We start from the raw sequence: 20,980 nt of genomic DNA, 5'->3' as shown, positions 1-20,980 counted from the left end.
AAAATATAAGTTCCATAAGGACAGGGAGCTTGTATATCTTATTTACTGCTGTATCATCAGCTCCTAACACAGTGCCTGTTAGAGAGTAAGTATTTAATAAATGTTTGTTGAGTGAACATTGAATGAGCAAATGCTTACTTTGTTGATTCTCTGATTTAGTCTCTGGAAAGCCCAGTAGAATCAAGTTTTCCCTGAGAAAATGGAACTTACCCCAAACTCCTCAAGATATTCATTTTCCTCCTTGGAAATGAACTAATTTATAATCCAATTATAAAACAGTAAAATAATATTCCTCGTCTCCCCCAAAGTTACCTGTTTTTCCTCTCTTTATACTACCAGGAAGCCACCTGAGGGTAGCAAAAAATCAGAGTGAAGAGAGGTCAGTTCCAAGGCAGAGGTACATTTTCAATCTTTCCTCAAAGATTGTCTGCCACCTGCTCTGTCTCCAGCCTGGCTAGTTTTTTTCCCTTCTGGTAGGTGCACATTAACGGGCCTAGCTGGACTACCTATTAGGAAAAATAGGGGATCCCTTTTCATTGAATCAGCTTGCTCAGAAAAGGCCAAGGACCCAAGCTGAGTTCCAACTGAGATTTCTAAATGTAAGAGCCTTAAGTTGGAGCAATGACTATATTTTGTTCTTTTTTTTTTTTTAAGAGCAGTCCACTTTGAGATCTGACCTGCCACCTACCTCCCAGCTCTCAGCTGTATGACCTCTGACAGGTGCTAAGATAAAGTGGTAGCTAAACAAAGTCTCTAGGCGTTTTATGATTATTGTTTGTTTTCATATTTCCTTAACAATCAAAAGAAGGGCTCCAACCCGGAATCTTGATGTTTATTTCACCTAAACTGAGGCTTTTCCTGTAATAAAAAAAAAGGGGGGATTGTGTGTGGTTTGCGATCTGGGAAGATTCAAGCAAGGGAGGAAGGAAGGAAGTTTAGTTTCTAAACCATTTCTTAAAGGACAAATCTTTGTTAAATAAAGGAATCTAATTAAACCATTTTGTGAGATCAATTCCCAACTTTTTTCCATTTACTCTTTCTCCCAACCTGCTTAAGTGTTTGAGCCCTTGTGAGTCGCAGACTCTGTAAGAGCAACACTTCTCAAATTTAATGTGCACGTGAATCACCTGGTGATCCTGTTAAAATGAAAATTCTGATTCAGTAGGTATGGAGAGGGCATTATAGGTGGATCCAGTGGGTCTTCAGGCATTCACTTTGGCTTCAGTCCACCTCCAAACACCCAATGCACCCCTGTTTTCCAAAGTCCTCTGCTACAGTACCCGATTCTAACTACTCCTTATTGCCAGATGCCCCAGGAATCTGTTATAGGTCCCCTTCTCTCTGGATCCTGCCTTCTGTGAAAATATGAGTTACAGGTGATAGTGGGTTGTTTCGTTACTTCCCTCTCTCTCCTTAGAGCAGAGGCCTCATCCCCCACCCCCACCCCTCCATCAGTACAAGATAACAATGGAATTTAATTATAGCCTCTGGGAGCATAGCTTTTTAATTCCAATGGTAAGAATTTCCTACCCTATGACAGACTAATGAAAAGGCTGTTTTTCAGTGGGGTGGGGAAGAGGAATGTCATTTTGAATTTCTCAAAAAATTATACAACATAGGAGACTGCCTGCCTGACTTACTTATAATTTCTCCTCTACCTCTCATCTGCCTTGGTCTCATTAAAGGCAACATTTTCTTATTTTAGAAGTGGAACCATGAATCTGTCATATTTCCATCCATTTCATATTTATGTACAAAGAGTTGCAATTCCATAGCAAGACAAGCAACAGAGATCTGAGTGAAGGTTTCCCTGTTGATGACAGTACATTATTTGGTGTTTACAGAAGGTAAAATGATCCTGATACTATTTGACCAATATTTCACCCAATAATTTTTCTATAATTTCCTCATTTAGGTAGAATTGAAACTAGTTAGGTAAAACTACTTATTTAAGCTTTCAACCCACAGCACAAAATACTTTATAGGGCAGCCTATTCTCATGCTCATTTTTTTAACGTCTTTATTGGAGTATAATTGCTTTACAATGGTGTGTTAGTTTCTGCTTTATTACAAAGTGAATCAGTTATACATATACATATATTGCCTCCTCCCATGGACACACCAAAATTACAATTATTTACAGAGAAATTATTGATTAGAAGAACAAAAGACTAGCAGAAAAGATATTCTACAATTAAAGATATAGAGAAGGAACCATAATGAGATGGGACAAAAGATGAAACATCAAGAAAAAGAAAGAGAAGAAAAAATGAAAGAAACAAGTTCATACTATCACCTTTCCAAGAGGGGCTGAAGCCAGGTTGAACTTTTGATTTCCAAAACTTAGTCTTTTGGTGTAAGGTGGCCAAACAAGGATGCAGAGCCAAGCACTGTGAAACCTACAGACACATTGAAGAGCTCAGGGAATACGACGTCTTTTCCACCATGTCAAAACTCCTGAAACCAATCTCCACACCCTCTGTAACCACACAATAAAGACTTGGGAAATCACACCAGAAAGAGAGGAAGGAAGGAAGGCCAGAAACTAGACTAGGCACCTCTCAAAGAAGAAAACTCACTCAAATGGCCAACAGTTGAATTAAAAGATGCTCAACTGGGAGTTCCCTGGTGGCTTAGTGGTTAGGATTCCAGGCTTTCAATGCCATGGCCCGGGTTCAATCCCTGCTCTGGGAACTGAGATCCCGCAAACTGTGGGAACTACATGTGCCAACATGTACGAATCTCAGAGACACAATGTTGAGTGAAAGAAGCAAATCACAGAAGCATATATACATACAAACAGTTAGATTCCATTTACTTAGAGGTTCAAAAACAGGAAAAACTAAACAATATGTTGTTTAGGAATGCATTTAGTTAGTAAAACTGTAGAGAAAAACAGGGCAATGATTACTCCAAATTTCAGGATAGTAGTTACATCTGATGGGGGAGAGACTGGGGAAGAAGGGAAATCGTGATCACAGAGGGACACAGAGAGGACTTTAAGATACTGGAAGTAAATATTCAATTTTTTAAACCTGGCTACTGAGTACATAGTTATTCATTCCTTAAAATTATTTTTTAAATTACATATATATGTTTTATATATTCTTCTGTGTATATTTCACCATTTTAGAAAAGGAAAAATATCAGTGCCCAGAACTGAACACACAACTCTAGCTAATCCATCATACTAGAATACAATCACCTCTCTCGTTTGGAATACTTTGCCTCTGTTTTTTTTGAACCGAGGTGTTCATTTGTACCTGCTAAATTTTCTTTTATTTTATGTGGCCATTCTTTTCACTTGTCCTTCCAACCAGTCAAGCGCTCCCCAGAGCCAGATCATCTTCCAGGAGAACTGGTAAACAAAGTTTCTGAGCTAGCCAGGCCGAGGTCCAAATTGCAGCAGGCAGCTGCAGCAGCTCTTCTGAAAGCCCACCTTAAAGCAGCTTCCTTAACAGGCGTGTGTTCTGCCCTGCTTTTCCTGAGATCATCTGTTTATAGCCTCAGCCCAAAATCTTCCTTATGAGAAACCTTAGCGAATGTCTTATCAAGGAAGACAATGCCCCACATTAAATCATGTTGATAAGTTGATGGGAGAGAACATTCCCACCCAAGAAGATTGTTATTTCCTGAAGGGATAAAACCCCACCAGGGAAAACACCTGTGATACTTATAGGTAGGGCTGGTCTACCAAAGCTGATAACATAGTTCTGACCAGAGGAGGAAGGCAGAGTGCATGTATTCATTCCTGAAAGCTTTGTGGGTAGGTGTGCATCTTTCACATATTAAAGATTCACAGTCCCTGAGCTGGACAGAGGTGCCAATCCTGAAGAATCTCTCCAGAATCCAAGTTGCTGAATCTTCCCTGCTGCCTACAGAGGCTCCAAACCACCACTTGACAATGGGAAACTGGGTGGTTAACCATTGGTTCTCAGTTTTGTTTCTGGTAAGTGATGTTTCACTTTCTAATAATTACTCTTAGAGTAAGGAGACATTATGTTTGTTAATATTTGTGAAGTTACTTGAAAGGGAAAGATTCCATGCCAATATTGAGCTCATCAAGGCCAGTTATCAGCTGAAAGTTCCAACTCTAGGATTACATATATGTTTTATATACTTTTCTGTGTATGATATATTTCAGCATTTTAGAAAAGGAAAAAAGTCCAACTCCAGAAATTGATTGGTAAAGAGACAAAAATATAAACCACAAGTATTTGGAATTTCAATCTGTTTTCATTTTTTGTCTTCTTTTTCTCTTCCATTTCACTTCTAACTAGTGCCATGGAGCACTCATTTCTCTCCATTCTTCTTATATTGCTCACATCAAGAAATAATAAAATTGAATGTTTGAGATATAAGTGATCTTAGAGATTATGGTCCAGTGCTGTCCACTAGAAATATAATGTAACGTCACATATGTAATTTAAAAATTGTCTAGTACCTAGACAATTGAAAAAGGTAAGAAATAGGTGAAATTAATTTCCAGTAATATATCTTGTTTAATCCAATATATCAAAAGTTATCCTTTCAACCTGTAATCAATATGAAAATATTAATGAGATAATTTATATTCTTTTATTTTTACTAAGTCTTTGAAATCCGATGTGTATTTAATACTTACAGCACATCTCAATTAAAACTAGGCATATTTCATGTGCTTAGTAGCCGCATGTGCTTAGTGGCTACAGCTTTGTGTAGTGCAGAACCAAACCAACTCTTTGATTTTATAAGGGAAAATAAGACCTAGACGTCACACAGTGAATTGATTGCAGAGCCATCACTCAAAGCTAGCTCCCCAGGGTTCAAGCCAAAATGCCTTTACCACACCACGTATGCACAATCCCCTTCTAATGCACTCTCTAACTGAACTCTAGTTTCAGTTCTGCTATTAATTGAGTGACCTTGATCAAATTATTTGTCCTCTCTAGCCTTCAGGTCACCTGTGTGTGTGGGGCGGATTGATGAAAACTAGATTAGATATAAGTGTGTTTCTAGGTCTAAAATCCTCTGCATTTTTTATCCCTCTCTTAGGTTTTGCTTGGAGAGTTCATCACCCCTGGTGGTGATGATGATGTAACTAGCTTTGATTTTTCACCTTGCACCAATCCCACTGGCAGGCTCAGACTTCTTGTTATCTCTGACATACACTCCTTTGAACTATTACTTTAATGAAAAATAAATTACCCCCAAAATATTTTTACTCTTCCTGCCAGGTCTTCTACTCTTTCTTTTCCATTCATAGTGGAGGAAATTATAGTCAAGGTGGGGAATGGAATTCCTTACTCTCAGATGTCACTGTATTTCATCATTCATCTTACCTACAATTGATGATGGGCTGTCACAGAGGTCTTTGCCTCTGTGTCCCTCTCAGATTCTGAAATATTTCTGCTCCCTCTAAATAAGCTTCTCTCCTTTGTCTTCTGAACTCTTGAAGTATCTGTGGCTTTCACCTCTCTTTTTCCATTAAGGTCAAATGATCTCTGGAAGACACGCAACTCTAGAAAGGGTGTGTGGGCAAAGAATGCAGGAAGAAATTGATTGGTAAAGCCAGTCTGGTGATGACACAGGCAGAATTTATTGAGCTTCTACTATGCACCAAGCACTGTATTAATCACTTCACATACATTATTGCATGTAAGTCTCACAGCATTGCTGTGGGGTAGATATAGTTATTGTCCGCATTTTATAGGTGAAGAAATTGAGGTTCAGAAAAGTTAAATCACAGGTCTAAGATTACAGAGCTAGAAAGTGGTGGAGCTAGAATTTGAGCCCAAGGAGTTTGACTCCAATATCACACTTCGAATCACTATGTTATGATGCCAGAGGTGTGTGAGTGGTCCAGATCTAGGGAATCTGAATAGGCCATGTTCTAGGCTAAAGGCCCTCTACCTGTGGGGCTGAGATGGTTCTGGACCATCCTGGGGCCATGGATATATATCAGAGGCATCCCAGTGCCCTAGAGTCCTGATCAATTACAGACTAGCACCTTCAAGCTTGGGCTAAAGCCCACCTGGTTGTTCTCCAAGGAAAGGGACGGTAGGTTCCAAATTTCCCTCTTTGCCAATGTAGAGACAGATCTTGGGACAGACCAAAGAAGTCTTAAGAGCTCAAATGAGTCCAAAGCAATGATAGGTTAATTTGAAAAAAGAATCACAATCTAAAAACAGGAAAGTGTATGTCAGGAAAGTGTATTAAAGAGGCAGGCCCATCTGGAATGGTTTAGTCCCTTCAGATGGGTATTGTCACAGATGTTAAATTTATTTTCTATTTCTTTAGAAATCCATTTATTCACGTATTGCCTTCTTATAGGTGCAATAGTTGGAACGCTCCAATCCAGAAGTTGGCAAATGTTTTCTGTAAAGAGCTAGGTAGTACATATTTTAGGCTTTGCAGTCCATATGTTCTCTGTCACAGCTACTCAACACTTCCATTGACTCACAAAAGCAGTTATAAACAATACAGAAATAAGTAGGTGTGGCTAAGTTCCAATACCACTGTATTTATAGATACTGAAATTTCATATAATTTTCACATCATGAAATATATTCTTCTTTTGATTTTTTCCAACCATTTAAAAATGTGAAAACAACAAAATATAAAAACCATTCTTAGCTTGTAGGCTGTACAAAACGGGTGGTGAGATAGATTTGGTCTATGAGCCTTGATGTGCTGACCCTGGTCATTAGCATCTAATGCATGTCTTGAAGTCCTAACTGACTCAGAGTAAGTTGACTCATTTAAAATGAAAACAGATATGGGAATTCCCTGGCGGTCCAGTGGTTAGGACTCTGCACTTCCACTGCAGGGGACAGGGGTTCTACCCCTGGTCGGGGAACTAAGATCCCACATGTTGTGTGGCACACCCACCACCCCCAAAATGAAAACAGATAAACACAAAATAGCCAAATGGTAACACTATTTTCTACCCCTTATCTACTCTTTCCTGTACCCAAATTTCACTTTATCCCTTGCTTAATTTTTCTTCCTCTAGGCTGCTTGGTTGGGGCTGAATGTTTTCCTGTTTGTGCATGCCTTCCTGTCATTTGAGAAGGTAACAAGTACTACTACACAAGACAAATCCTGGGGGTGAGTATCACAGTTGTGATGTGGGGAATCTCTGTTTTTTCTTATCTCTGACGCTGGCTTCTTTGAGACCCAATGCCCTCATTTCGCCTAGAGTTAGAGTTGCCAGAAAAAAAATACAGGATGCCCAGGTAAATTTGAATTCCAGAAAAGTAACAAATATTTTTTGGGGGAGTATAAGTTATTCTACATATTGCATGAGACAGGGGCATATTAGAAAATTATTCATTTTTTAAAAATCTGAAGTTCAAATTTAGCTAGGCATCTGTATTTTTGTTCATTAAATCTGACAGACCTATCCAGGGCACACTCCCCAGACTCAATAATGAAAATACACAGTAAAGAAATATTGAGCAATTTTCAAACTGGTTTCCACAGAAATTCAGGTATCCCTACAGGGTGTGAGGGGAAGGCTAACTGGGCAGTGTCTCTACTTCAACCAAAGCAGCCTTTATCTGTCTTATGGATTCCTGTTTATGATTTTAAGAAAGAGTTTGGTTGAAAACAAATAAATGAACAAGTTGAAAACCACCACTGTGGACTGATCTCACAGAAAAATACCTATCAAACAAGAGGGATACTTGGGGTGGGGGGTTTTGTGAAGTGGGTGGTGTTGCCAAATTCAAGGCCTGTATAAAAGGTGGGGTCAGGTCAGAGTAACAGGTTGGAGAAGGCTGGGGAAGGAGCAGATCAAGGACAGAAGAGGAAGGGTGGGGGTGGGTATGGCACGTTGGTGTATGGAGGTTCCTTAAAAACTAAAAATAGAGCTACCATATGACCCAGCAATCCCACTACTGGGCATATACCCTGAGAAAACCATAATTCAAAAAGACTCATGTACCACAATGTTCATTGCAGCTCTATTTACAGTAGCCAGGACATGGAAGCAACCTAGGTGTCCATTGACAGATGAATGGATAAAGAAGATGTGGCACATATACAATGGACTATTACTCAGCCATAAAAAAGAATGAAATAATGCCATTTGCAGCAACATGGATGGACCTACAGATTATCATACTAAGTGAAGTAAGTCAGAAAAAGAAAGACAAATACCATATGCTAACACATATATATGGAATCTAAAAAGAATGGTTCTGAAGAACCTAGGGGCAGGACAAGAATAAAGACGCAGCTGTAGAGAATTAACTTGAGGACATGGGGAGGGGGAAGGGTAAGCTGGGACAAAGTGAGAGAGTGGCATGGACATATATACACTACCAAACGTAAAATAGACAGCTAGTGGGAAGCAGCCCCATAGCACAGGGAAATCAGCTGGGTGCTTTGTGGCCACCTAGAGGGGTGGGATAGGGAGGGTGGGAGGGAGACGCAAGAGGGAGGGGATATGGGATTATATGTATACATATAGCTGATTCACTTTGTTATAAAGCAGAAACTAACACAATATTGTAAAGCAATTATACTCCAATAAAGATGTGTTAAAAAAAAAAGAATTCATCCCATACAGATAGCCTCCACAGAATATGTAGCTGTGAAATTGTAGTCCTATGTTCTTCAATTCACTTGTCAATTTTTTTTTTTTTTTTTTTTTTTGCGGTACGCGGGCCTCTCACCGCTGTGGCTCCTCCCGTTGCGGAGCACAGGCTCCAGACGCGCAGGCTCAGAGGCCATGGCTCACGGGCCCGGCCGCTCCGCGGCATGTGGGATCTTCCCGGACCGGGGCACGAACCCGTGTCCCCTGCATCGGCAGGCGGACTCCCAACCACTGCGCCACCAGGGAAGCCCACTTGTCAATTTTAGCTTTAAGGAGCCTCTGTGACTCAAATAAGCAAGCAGTGGGAACCAATGTGGAAATGCAGGATATTTGAGATGAGCAGAGAAAATTTACTCAGAAATAGAACAGGCCGTCTCTACCAAAAACAGTTGGAGTGTGACTCAGCAGAGGGAGAAAACACAGGTCATGTGGAAGAGTCAGAAATGGAAAACAGTAGGGCAGCTCATGTTCATTGCACTGCCTGGCATTGTAAGCCATTATGGATGGTAGGCAGATCTTGACCTGGCTTATTAAACCAGTGTCACGTTGTCCCGGGTTTAGGTTGTGGAAAAATAGTTTTTGTGCCGAAAAGATAATTAGAAAAAGGCCGAGAAATTGTTAACTCTATCTCATATTCTTTTAGCAAGTCATTGACAGGCATACATGTAAGGCTGACCAGTCAGCTGAAGTGAACAAAAATTTCCTGGCTGCTGCCACCACCTTCACTGCTGCTGTGAAATTGTCACACTCCATTGTCTGCAATCCCAAGGAGCTGACTCAGAGACCAGTTGTACAGCTGAGGAGAGAAGTCGGAATTAGCTACCACAGACAGAGTTGAATATATTCTGACTAGCCTATACTAATCAAGCCTATTTCTGGGCTCAATACTTCTTTGAAGTACTGATTCCTTGTCTCCTTTTCTAGCGACTTCTACTGTTGGATCAGATTGATCTTGATGTATGCTGCCTGGCCACCCAAGGAAATCAGTTTGAAATTTTGTTCTTAGAAGTTCTCCCTTCTCAAATCTCTACCTAAGTTTAAAATTTTTGCTCTGAGGGGTTCATTCGTTTTGCCCATTTTATTCAATTATTAAAGAGATCTTAAATATAAATGGTTAATTTTTTATTACATGATTATTACATGCATATAATTGCAACATTAGAAAATATAGAAAAGAGGAAAAATAGTTACCATCTGTAATTATAACTCAAAATATCTAAGCTTTATTTAAAGTGCAAATAAAATATATATGATCTTCAAGATTGTTTTACAAGTGACAAGCTAAAATCATAATTGAGTGTATTAAGCTAAAAACCTTGTAAAGTATTATATTCATATAATTTATTTGTTAACATTAAATCTTGTTCTCTTTCATATTGATAAATATATAGTCAAACATGTCCAAACCACTGTCATGAGGATTTCTCAATTCAATGTTAAGTTCAGCAAATTTTCTGTCATTTGTAAACAGAGATTTTGGACTGATTGTCCAGGTCTCAGGCAAGTGGACTGGGCCCATGCTCACCTGCAAGATGAGGAGATGACGCAGCTATTGGTTTCTTCTCTCCTCCGTTCTAGTTGGCATTGGCCTGGGCCCAAGCCTCTGCTTGCAGCTTGCATTTTAACAGCATGCTGATTCTGCTTCCTGTGTGTCAAGATTTGCTGTCCTTCCTGAGAGGCACCTGCTCACTGAGTCCCAGCCAATTGTAGGTCAACTTTCACATTAAAGACAAGAGACTCTTGACGTCTCAGTAGGACAGCTCAACACCAAGCCCCTAGGAATGGAAGCCAGAGGTCTCCTTTGGTAACCAAGGGGGTGAGCAAGAGTGGGTGTGTATTGGCACACTCTGTGTAAGACATGTTGGTTATGGGTTAGCGAATTTCATAAAGCTGCCTGGATACACCCTATCTTGATCATTTTACATTTGTTGTTTTGTAGGCGCACCCTGGGAAAGCAACTGGATCACAACCTCACCTTCCACAAGCTGGTGGCATATATAATCTGCCTACTGGGTAACTGGGGCAAACGATGAAACTGCAGGCTCCTGGACATTCACAATCTAGTTTCATTCATCCACGCATATAAACATTCAAAATATATTTATTGAACACGTGGCATTATTTGCCAGGCACTATTCTAAACCTGCTTTCATGGAATTTACATTCTATTCCTTTGGGGACAGAGTGAGTATAAAAAAGATCTTGATTCTCTCTGTAATCATTATTGGGCACCTTCTGTGGACTCACCATTCTGCTTGGCACTATATATAGGATCCTTCTCTTCTAGTGGGGCATGCCTGCCATGATGTTTCTGAGACAACTCTCACATTCCTTTCCATCTTTTCATTTAGCTATTCACATCACCACACACCTGTTTAACTTTGAACGATATAGCAGAAGCCGACAGGCCACAGATGGATCCCTTGCTTCCATTCTCTCCAACCTATCTTATCAGGAGAAAGATTCTTGGCTAAATCCCATCCAGTCGTCAAACACAGTGAGTTGACTCAAGGGCAAAGCATCTGGAATCTGGTCATGAGCAGGAAAGGCGTGGTGTCCCTGGTGGAAATTGTGTCAGGCTGAAATTTCTACTTTCATAGACAATGGAGTATGTGACATTCACCCACATTGCTGGTGTCACTGGAGTGATCATCACAATAGCTCTAGTTCTCATGGTGACTTTAGCTATGGAATTTATCCAGAAGAGTTATTCTGAGGTCTTCTGGTATACACACCATATTTTTATCATGTACTTCATTGGCTTAGGGATTCATGGCCTTGGGTAAGGTCCTCAAACTCCCATTTTCATGCCCCAGTTCCTGACCTTGCATAATTCTTTGCCACATATTGTATTTTTGTCTGTCTCAGTGGACTTGTCCGGGATCAAACAGAAAAGAACATGGATGAGAATCATCCTCACAAGTGTGCAGAGTTTTTTGAGAAGTGGAACGATCCTGACTCCCACTGCAAGCCTCCCCAATTTGAAGGGCTCCCCGCTGAGGTAAGACCAGGACAAGGATAGTAGATTCTTGTTAGGAGCTGTTATTGTTATTATTACTCTTCTTATGATAACCATTATTAACTCAGCCTGGTGCTGGCTCCTATGGAGGACATATGCTATACGTTATTCATCTTCTGACTGAAGGCTTGTACCCTTTGACCAGCATCTCCCCATTTCCCCCACCTTCCAGCCCCTTACTACTTTCTGTTTCTGAGTTCAACTTTTTTCTTTTTTTTAAAATTGAAGTATAATTGACTTACAATATTATATTAGTTTCAAGTGTACAACAGAGTGATTTGGTATTTTTATACATTACAAAATGATCAGCATAATACGTTACCATCCGTCACCATACAAAGTTATTAAAATATTATTGACTATATTCCCCATTCTGTACATTACAGCCCTTTGACTTATTTTATAACTGAAAGTTTGTACCTTTTTTTTTTTGTTGTTTGTTTTTTGTTTTTTGTTTGTTTTTTCGCGGTACGCGGGCCTCTCACTGTTGTGGCCTTTCCCGTTGCGGAGCACAGGCTCCAGACGCGCAGGCTCAGCGACCATGGCTCATGGGCCCAGCCGCTCCGCGGCATGTGGGATCCTTCCGGACCGGGGCACGAACCCGTGTCCCCTGCATCGGCAGGCGGACTCCCAACCACTGCGCCACCAGGGAAGCCCTGTAACTGAAAGTTTGTACCTTTTAATCTCTCTCACCTATTTCACTCATTGCCCCCCACCATCTCCCCTCTGACACCACCAGTCTCTTCTCTGTATCTACGAGTCTCTTTCTGTTTTGTTATGTTTATTCATTTGTTTTGTTTTTTAGATTCCACGTGTAAGTGAAATCATAAGGTATTTGTCTTTCTCTGACTTATTGCACTTTGCATAATACCCTCAGGATCTGTCCATGTTGTTACAGATGGCAAGATTCATTCTATTTTATGGCTGAGTAATATTCTATTATGTATGTACATATATATAATATTCCATTATATATATATATATATATATGTCACATTTTCTTTTTATCCATTCATCTATCAATGGATACTTGGTTGCTTCCATATCTTGGTTATTGTAAATAATGATTCAATGGACATAGGGATGCGTATATCTTTTCAAATTAGTGTTTTTGTTTACTTTGGAAAAATACAGTTGACCCTTGAACAACTCAGGGGTTAGGAGTGACAATCCTGGAAAGACAAAAATCTGTGTATAACTTTACAGCTGGCCTTTGTATCCACGTTTTGGCATCAGCAGACTCAATGAGCCACAGATCTTGTAGTACTATAGTATGTATTTATTGAAAAAAATCTGAATATAAATGGACATGTGCAGTTCAAACTCATGTTGTTCAAGGGTCAGCTGTACCCAGAAGTGGAATTGCTAGCTCCTATGATAGTTCTATTTTTAATTTTTTGAGGAACTGCCATACTGTTTTACATAATGGCTGCACCAATTTACACTCCCTCCAACAGTGCACAAGGATTCCCCTTTCTCCACATTCTCACCAACACTTAATTGTTGTCTTTTTTATAATAGCCATTCTGAAAAGTGTAAGGTGATATCTCATTTTGGTTTTGATTTGCATTTCTCTGATGATTTAGTGATATTGTGCATCATTTCATGTGTCTGTTGGCCATCTGTATGTCTTTTTTTGAAAAATGTCTATTCAGGTCCTCTGCCCATTTTTTAATTGAGTTGTTTGTTTGATGTTGAGTTATATGAGTTCTTTGTATATTTTGGATATTAACCCTTTATTGGATATATCATTTGCAAATATCTTTTCCCATTCAGTAGGCTGTCTTTTCGTTTTGTTGATAGTTCCCTTCACTGTGCAAAAGCTTCTTATTTGATATAGTCCTATTAGTTTATTTTTGCTTTTGTTTCCCTTGCCTGAGGAGACATATCAAAAAAATATTGCTAAGACTGATGTCAAAGAGCATACTGCCTGTTTTCTACTAGGAATTTTACGGTCTCAGGTCTTACATTGAAGTCTTTAATTCATTTCGAGTTTATTTTTATTTATAGTGTAAGAGAATAGTCCAATTTGATTCTTTTCCCTGTAGCTGTCTGGTTTTCCCAACACCATTTATTAGAGAGGCTATCTTTTCCCCATTGTATGATCTTGCCTCCTCTGTCATAGATTAATTGACCATCTAAGTTTGGGTTTATTTCTGGGCTCTCTATTCTGCTCCATTCACCTATGTGTCTGTTTTCATGCCAGTATCATACTTATTTGATTACTGTAGCTTTATAGTGTAGTTTGAAACCTGGGAGCTCTAGCTTTGTTCTTGTTTCTCAAGACTGTTTTGGTTGTCCAGGGTCTTTTGTGTTTCCATACATATTTTAGAATTACTTGTTCTAGTTCTGCAAAAAATGCCATTAGTATTTTGGTAGGGATTTTGATTACTGTAGCTTTGTAGTGTAGTTTGAAACCTGGGAGCTCTAGCTTTGCTCTTCTTTCTCAAGACTGTTTTGGTTATCCAGGGTCTTTTGTGTTTCCATACATATTTTAGAATTATTTGTTCTAGTTCTGCAAAAAATGCCATTAGTATTTTGGTGTAGGGATTGCATTGAATCTGTAGATTGCCTTGGGTAGTATGGTCTTTTTAGCAATAATAATTCTTCCAATCCATAAGCACAGTATATCTTCCCATGTATTGTGTCCTCTTGAATTTCTTTCATCAATGTCTTATAGTTTTCTGAGTATAGGTTTTTATACCTCTTTGTTTAGATTTATTCCTAGGTGTTTTATTCTTTTTGATTCCATTGTAAATGGGATTGTTTCTTCATTTCTCTCTCTGATAGTTCATTTTTAGTGTATGGAAACACAACAGATTTCTGTATATTAATTTCATACCCTGAAACTTTACTCAATTAATTTATTAGTTCTAATATTTTTTTGGTGGTGTCTTTAGAGTTTTCTCTATATATTATTATGTCATCTACAAACAGTGACAGCTTTACTTCTTTCTTTCCAATTTGGATACCTTTTATTTATTTCTCTTGTCTGCTGTGGCTAACAATTCCAATACTATGTTGAATAAAAGTGGCGAGAGTGGGCATCCTCATCTTGTTCCCAATCTTAGAGAAAATACTTTAAGGCTTTCACCAGTGAGTATGATGCTGGCTGTAGATTTGTCATATATGGCATTTATTTTGTTGAGGCATGTTCCTTCTATACACATTTTGTTAAGATTTTTATCATAAATGGATGTTGAATTTTATCAAAAGCTCTTTTGCATCTATTGAGATAATCATATAATTTTTATTCTTCAGTTTGTTAATGTGGTGTATCACATTGATTGATTTGCGGGTATTGAACCATTCTTGCATCCCTAGGATGAGTCCCACTTGACCATGGTGTATGATCCTTTTAATGTGTTGTTGGATTCTGTTTGCTAGTACTTTGTTGAAGATTTTTGCATCTATGTTTATCAGTGATATTGGCTTGTAACTTTCTTTTTTTGTGGTGTCTGGTTTTGGTATTAGGGTGATGCTGGCCTTACAGAATGCATTCAGAATTGTTCCTTCTGTGATTTTGGGGAATAATTTTAGAAGGTAGGTGCTAACTCTTCTTCAGGTGTTTAGTAGAATTCACCTATGAAGCCATCTGGTCCTAGACTTTTGTTGGTTTGGAGGTTTTTTATTTTTACTACTGATTCAATTTCATTACTGGTAATCAGTCTGTTCATATTTTCTATTTCTTCCTGATACAGTCCTGGGAGATTGTATGTTTCTAGGAATTTATCCATTTCTTCTAGATTGTCCATTTTATTAGCATATAATAATTTTTTGTAGTAATCTCTTATGATCTTTTATATTTCTATGGTATCAGTTGTAACTTTTCTTCTTTCATTTCTGATTTCATTTACTTAGGTCCACTCTTTTTTTCTTGATGAGTGTGGTTAAAGGTTTATCACTTTTGTTTATCTGTTCAAAGAACCAGCTCTCAGTTTCATTGATTTTTCTTCAGTCTCTATTTCATTTGTTTCCACTCTGATCTTTACTGGTGCTAGGCTCTTTTAGCTTTTGCATGACTGTAAAACTCTTTATCTCTTCTTCAAATCTGAATGATAGCCTTGTCAGGTAGAGTATTCTTGGTTGTAGGTTTTTTCTTTTCATCACTTTGAATATATAGTGCCACTTCCTTCTGGCCTGCAAAGTTTTTGCTGAAAAGTTAGCTGCTAGTCTTATGGAAGTTCCCTTGTACATAACTAGTTCCTTTTCTCTTGCTCCTTCTAAGATTCTCTCTTTATCTTTAATTTTTCCATGTTAATTATAATGTGTCTTGGTGTGGATGTGTTTGAGTTCATCTTGTTTGGGACTCTCTGTGCCTCCTGGACCTGGATGTCTGCTTCCTTCTCCAGGTTAGGGAAGTTTTCAGCTATTATTTCTTCAGATAAGTTCTCTGCCCCTTCCTCTCTCTCTACTTCTCTGAGACCCCTATATTGCAAATGTTAGCATGCTTGAAGTGGTCCCAGAAGTCTCTTAAGCTTTCCTCATTTTTTTATTCTTATAGGCTTTTTAATATACATACATATTCAGACATATGTATCTAGTTTTTTGTTGTTTTTAATAATGGAACAATTCTGTAGTACTTGTTTGATTCCTGATTTTCAAGAAAACCATATATCTTGAGCATCTTTTCAGGTCAATATAGACTTATATCATTTTTTTTCTCCTCATTAAAAAAATTTTTTTTTCTGTTTAGCTTCAGTGATTTCCATTACTCTGTCTTCCAGTGTGCTGATCTGTTCCTCTGTATCATCTAATCTACTGTTGATTCCTTCTGGTGTATTTTTTATTTCAGTTATTTTATTTTATTTCTTTGGTTCTACTTTATATTTTCTAACTCTTTGTTAAAACTTCTCAGTGTTCATTTTTTATTTTCCTGAGTGTGTTGAGCATCTTTGTGATCATTACCTTGAACTCTTTATCAGGTAGATTACTTATCTCCACTTTGCCTAGTTCTTCTGGGGTTTTGTCTTGTTCATTTGTCTGGAAGATATTCCTTTGTCTCCCCATTTTGCTTAATTGTCTGTTTATTTCTATGTATTAGATAGGTCAGTTACATTTCCCGATCTTGGAGAAGTGGCCTTATGTAGGAGACATCCTATGGGGCCCAGTAGCACACTCCCCTCTGATCACCAGAGCTATATGCTGTATGAGTGCCGCCTATGTGAGCTGCATGGGCTCTTCTGTTGTGATGAGGCTGACTACTATGGGCATACTGGTAAGCATGACTGGCCTCTGGCCACATTGGCTGCCAGGCCCTACCTCTTGTAGTGGCTGCCAACCTGCTGGGTGGCTGGGTCCCTATGTGGCTGCCTTCATAGTCTGGGGGTCCTAGGGCTGGTGCCAGCTTGCTGTTGGGTGGCACCATGTCCCAGTGTGACTGTCTTTGCAGCTGGGGGAGCTCCAATGCCAGCCCACTGGTGGGTGGGTAAGCTCCCAGCACTAATAGGCTAGAGGGAGGACTCCAAAATGGCCCTTGCCAACACCAGTGTTCTAGTGGTAGAACGCGCTCCCCCAAATGGTTGCCACCAGTATCTATATCCCAGAGGTTGGGCTCCAATGACCTCCTGCCTCTCCAGGAGGCTCTCCAAGATCAGCAGGTGGTCTGACCCGGGCTCCTTTCAAACGACTGTTTCTGCCCTGGGTCCTAGAGCATGTGAGATTTTGTATACACCCTTTAAGAGTGGAGACTCTATTTCTCACAGCCCTCTGGGCCTCCCAAAAGTAAGCCCCAGTGGCCTTCAAAGTCAAAATTTCAGGAGCTTGTGCAAAACCCCAGGCTGGGGAGCCCAATGTGGGCCTCAGACCCCTCCCTCCTTCAGGAGAACCTCTGCAGTTGTAATCATCCTCCCGTTTGTGGGTCACCCACCTGGGGGCATGGGTCTTGACTATAACACAACTCCACCCTCCTAGCCATCTCGTTTTGGTTATTTCTTTATATTTTTAGCTGTGGAAAATCTTTTCTGCTGGTCTTTAGGTCATTCTCATAGATAGTTGCTCTGTAAATATTTGTAATGTTTGTTTGCATGTGGGAGGAGGCAAGCTCAGGGTTTTCCTACTCCACCATCTTGGCCACAGCCCGCTGCCTTGTGATTTCATAAAATACCAACAAGAAGCCTCTGAAGGAAGGTCTGCTCCTCAACTCCTGGATGGGGAACCTGAGGCTTGGTGAGCCCTATTTTGCCATATGTCATTGGCAGAGGCCACACGGGAAGCCCCCTCAATTTATTTTTTAAACCATTCTTGAAGTTGACTTTCTTTGGTATTGTAAGAACATGCCTGGAAATTATTGTTAGATAGTGGATGATCAATAAACTGGATTCCAGGGAACTTAAGGTGTGCCTCAAGGTAAGTACCATGGATATTATGCTTTACCTTTAGTTGTTCATAAAATATGTTAGGTTGAGGAAGAAATGGAAGAGAAAGGTTGATTTGTGGTGTCTTAAAGTGCTCTGAGGATGATTAAAGTCTTTAAATCATATGCAGAATTAAGAGCAATAGCTCTGTCCTCATGTAGAAAGAGAAAAATGTTTTTTGAAAATCCCCTGTGACTTCCTTGGTGGTGCAATGGTTAAGAATCTGCCTGCCAATGCAGGGGACATGGGTTCAAGCCTTGGTCCGGGAAGATCCCACATGCCGCAGAGCAATTAAGCCCATGCACCACAACTACTGAGCCCACGTGCCACAACTACTGATGCCCACGTGCCTAGAGCCTGTATTCTGCAACAAGAGAAGCCACCACAATGAAAAGCCCGCGCACCACAACTAAGAGTAGCCCCCACTTGCTGCAACTAGAGAAAGCCCACGCACAGCAATGAAGACCCAACACAGCCAAAAATTAATTTTTAAAAAAAGAAAGAAAGAAAGAAAATCCCCTAAAGTTGACATTTCAAATCAGTTGGGAAAAAAGATACATTATTCAATACTTTTCTTTACAATAATAGGATAGACATCTAGGAAAAAAAGCTGTCTCTTTATTCCATACTTTACAGTAAAATATGGTCAAGGATGCATGGATCAAGGATTTAAATGTTGAAAAAAATGAAAGAAATCATAAAAGCACCCTAAGACCACATGGGATTTTTTTTCTAATACTGGAGTTTTAGTAAAAATATTCTAAATAATATTTTTAAAAAGCTCGAAGCCAGAAAAGGAAAGAAAATACATATTTTTATTCAAATTCATTTATTCTCTCCCTGTCTCTCTCCATCCATCCATCCATATATATATTTTTTTATGGCAAAAAAATCCATCATAAAGAAAGACAGGTAACAAATTACTGAGTAGGAAAAGTATTTACAGTTCACAGACCATGAATTAATTTCCTAATATACAAATATAGAAATCAATAAGAAAAAGCCTAACAACCTGATAAAAAAAAAGATGTAGAAGATATGAACAGAGTGATCACAGTAATAAACCTAACAAATTAGCAAAGATCAAAGAGTTTGCTCATGTGCTGTGTTGGTAATGCTCTTAAGCATTGCTTGTGAGCATCTAAAATATGCTTGCAAATGTGTTAAATTACATGTATTAGGTTATTCATTGTAGCATTGCTTGGTAGAACAAAAGATTGGAAATAAGTGCCCATCAATAGGGGACTAGTTAAATTACGGGACTTTCCTACAATGGCATACTCTGTAACCATTGAAAATAAAAAGGTAGCTTTCTAGATATGAATATGGACCAGTCTCTAGGATGTTAAATGAAAAAAAGTCAGGGCAGTATGTATGCTCTGCTACCATTTGTACTTAATGTAATATTATCATTTAAATGCATTTTCTCCAAAAGGATTCACAAAATAATAATATTGACTGCCTTGGGGAGCTGAGGGGAGCAGTGGAAGGGAGATTTACTTTTTATTGTATACCCTTTTGTACTTTTGAATTTTGTGACATGTACGTGTATTACCTATTTTAAAAATAATTTTAAAAGGACATACCTGATATATGTTAATAGCACATTTCATTTCTAAAGTCAGTGGAACTTGTAGGCTATGACCAGACACCTTTTATATTATTTGACCAGTAAGAGGTCCTTAAAGACAAGAAGTTATAACGCTTGACTAGTCCCTTACTAGCTAAGGCAGTTAATCCCCTGTCTTACCTTGCACATCAGCTTCTATCCCTTTCCCATCTATTACCTGAGATAAAGGTATAGTTGGCCTATTTGGAGGTATACTGAGAACTCAGGGGTTGCTTTGAATAGTCATGTAATACCACAAGGGAGAGAATACCGGTTTTGCCATCTGTTTGAATGTATTGGTTTGTTTCTTCCATAAACACACACAAAAATACTCTCTCCACATTCTCCCTATTTAAAAATTATAAAAATAATACATGCTGGGGCTTCCCTGGTGGCGCAGTGGTTGAGAGTCCGCCTGCCGATGCAGGGGACACAGGTTCGTGCCCCGGTCCGGGAGGATCCCACGTGCCGTGGAGCGGCTGGGCCCGTGAGCCATGGCTGCTGAGCCTGTGCGTCCGGAGCCTGTGCTCTGCAACGGGAGAGGCCACGGCAGTGAGAGGCCCGCATACCGCAAAAAAAAAAAAAAAAAAAAAAAAAAAAAAATAAAAATAATAATAATACATGCTTATTGTAGAAAGTTTGGAAAACACAGAAAAATATTTAGAAGAAAATTAAAATTTCACAGAATTTTATCACCTAGAAGTAATACTTTTTTCCTTTAGTCTATATCATGGATCTTTTCCTATATTGTCAAGTATTCTACTGAAACTTTTTTTTTTTTGCTGCACCACACAGCATGAGGGAACTTCAATCCTGACCAGTGATTGAACCCATGTCCCCTGCATTGGGAGTGTGGAGTCCTAACCACTGGACCACCATGGAAGTCCCTGAAGAATTTGTTTTAAAAATGCCATATGTTATACCATTTTTGTCATTTTTTCCTACATGATCATTTTTAATGACCTTGAGGGTATTGTGCTAAATGAAATAAGTCAGACAGAAAAAGACAAATACTGTATGATCTCACTTATATATGGACTCTAAAAAAAAAAAAGCTCATAGATACAGAGAACAGATTGGTGGTTACCAGAAGCAGGGATTGGGGTATAGGCGAAATGGGTGAAGGTAGTGAAAAGGTACAAACTTCCAGTTATAAAATGTCCTGAGGATCTAATGTACAGCATGGTGACTATAATTAATAATACTCTACTGCATATTTGAAAGGTGCCAAGAAAGTAGATCTTAAAATTTCTCACCACAAGAAAAAAAATTTTTTGTAGCCATGCATGGTGAGAAAGGTTAACTAGAATTATTGTGGTGATCATTTTGCAAAATATATACAAATATTGAATCATTGTGTTGTGCACATGAAACTAATATGTTATATGTCAATTATATCTCAATACAAAAAAATA

At 39.0% G+C, this 20,980-nt stretch overlaps 1 protein-coding gene across 1 annotated transcript in view; it reads left to right on the top strand.

Annotated features, from left to right (window-relative positions):
* Positions 1-3,904: 3,904 nt before the first annotated feature.
* Positions 3,905-20,980, top strand: part of NOX1 (NADPH oxidase 1) — a 26,878-nt gene continuing 9,802 nt past the window's right edge. The window contains 8 exon segments of the mRNA XM_032620501.1: positions 3,905-3,949; positions 6,995-7,052; positions 7,055-7,089; positions 10,160-10,269; positions 10,512-10,588; positions 10,924-11,078; positions 11,182-11,363; positions 11,450-11,582. Coding sequence (XP_032476392.1) covers positions 3,905-3,949; positions 6,995-7,052; positions 7,055-7,089; positions 10,160-10,269; positions 10,512-10,588; positions 10,924-11,078; positions 11,182-11,363; positions 11,450-11,582 — 795 coding nt within the window.

The sequence above is a fragment of the Phocoena sinus genome, chromosome X (genome assembly GCF_008692025.1).
Source record: "Phocoena sinus isolate mPhoSin1 chromosome X, mPhoSin1.pri, whole genome shotgun sequence".
Taxonomy (NCBI): Eukaryota; Metazoa; Chordata; class Mammalia; order Artiodactyla; family Phocoenidae; genus Phocoena; species Phocoena sinus.
The sequence above is the reverse complement of the archived record's forward strand: the minus strand, read 5'-3'. Positions and strand labels throughout refer to the sequence as shown.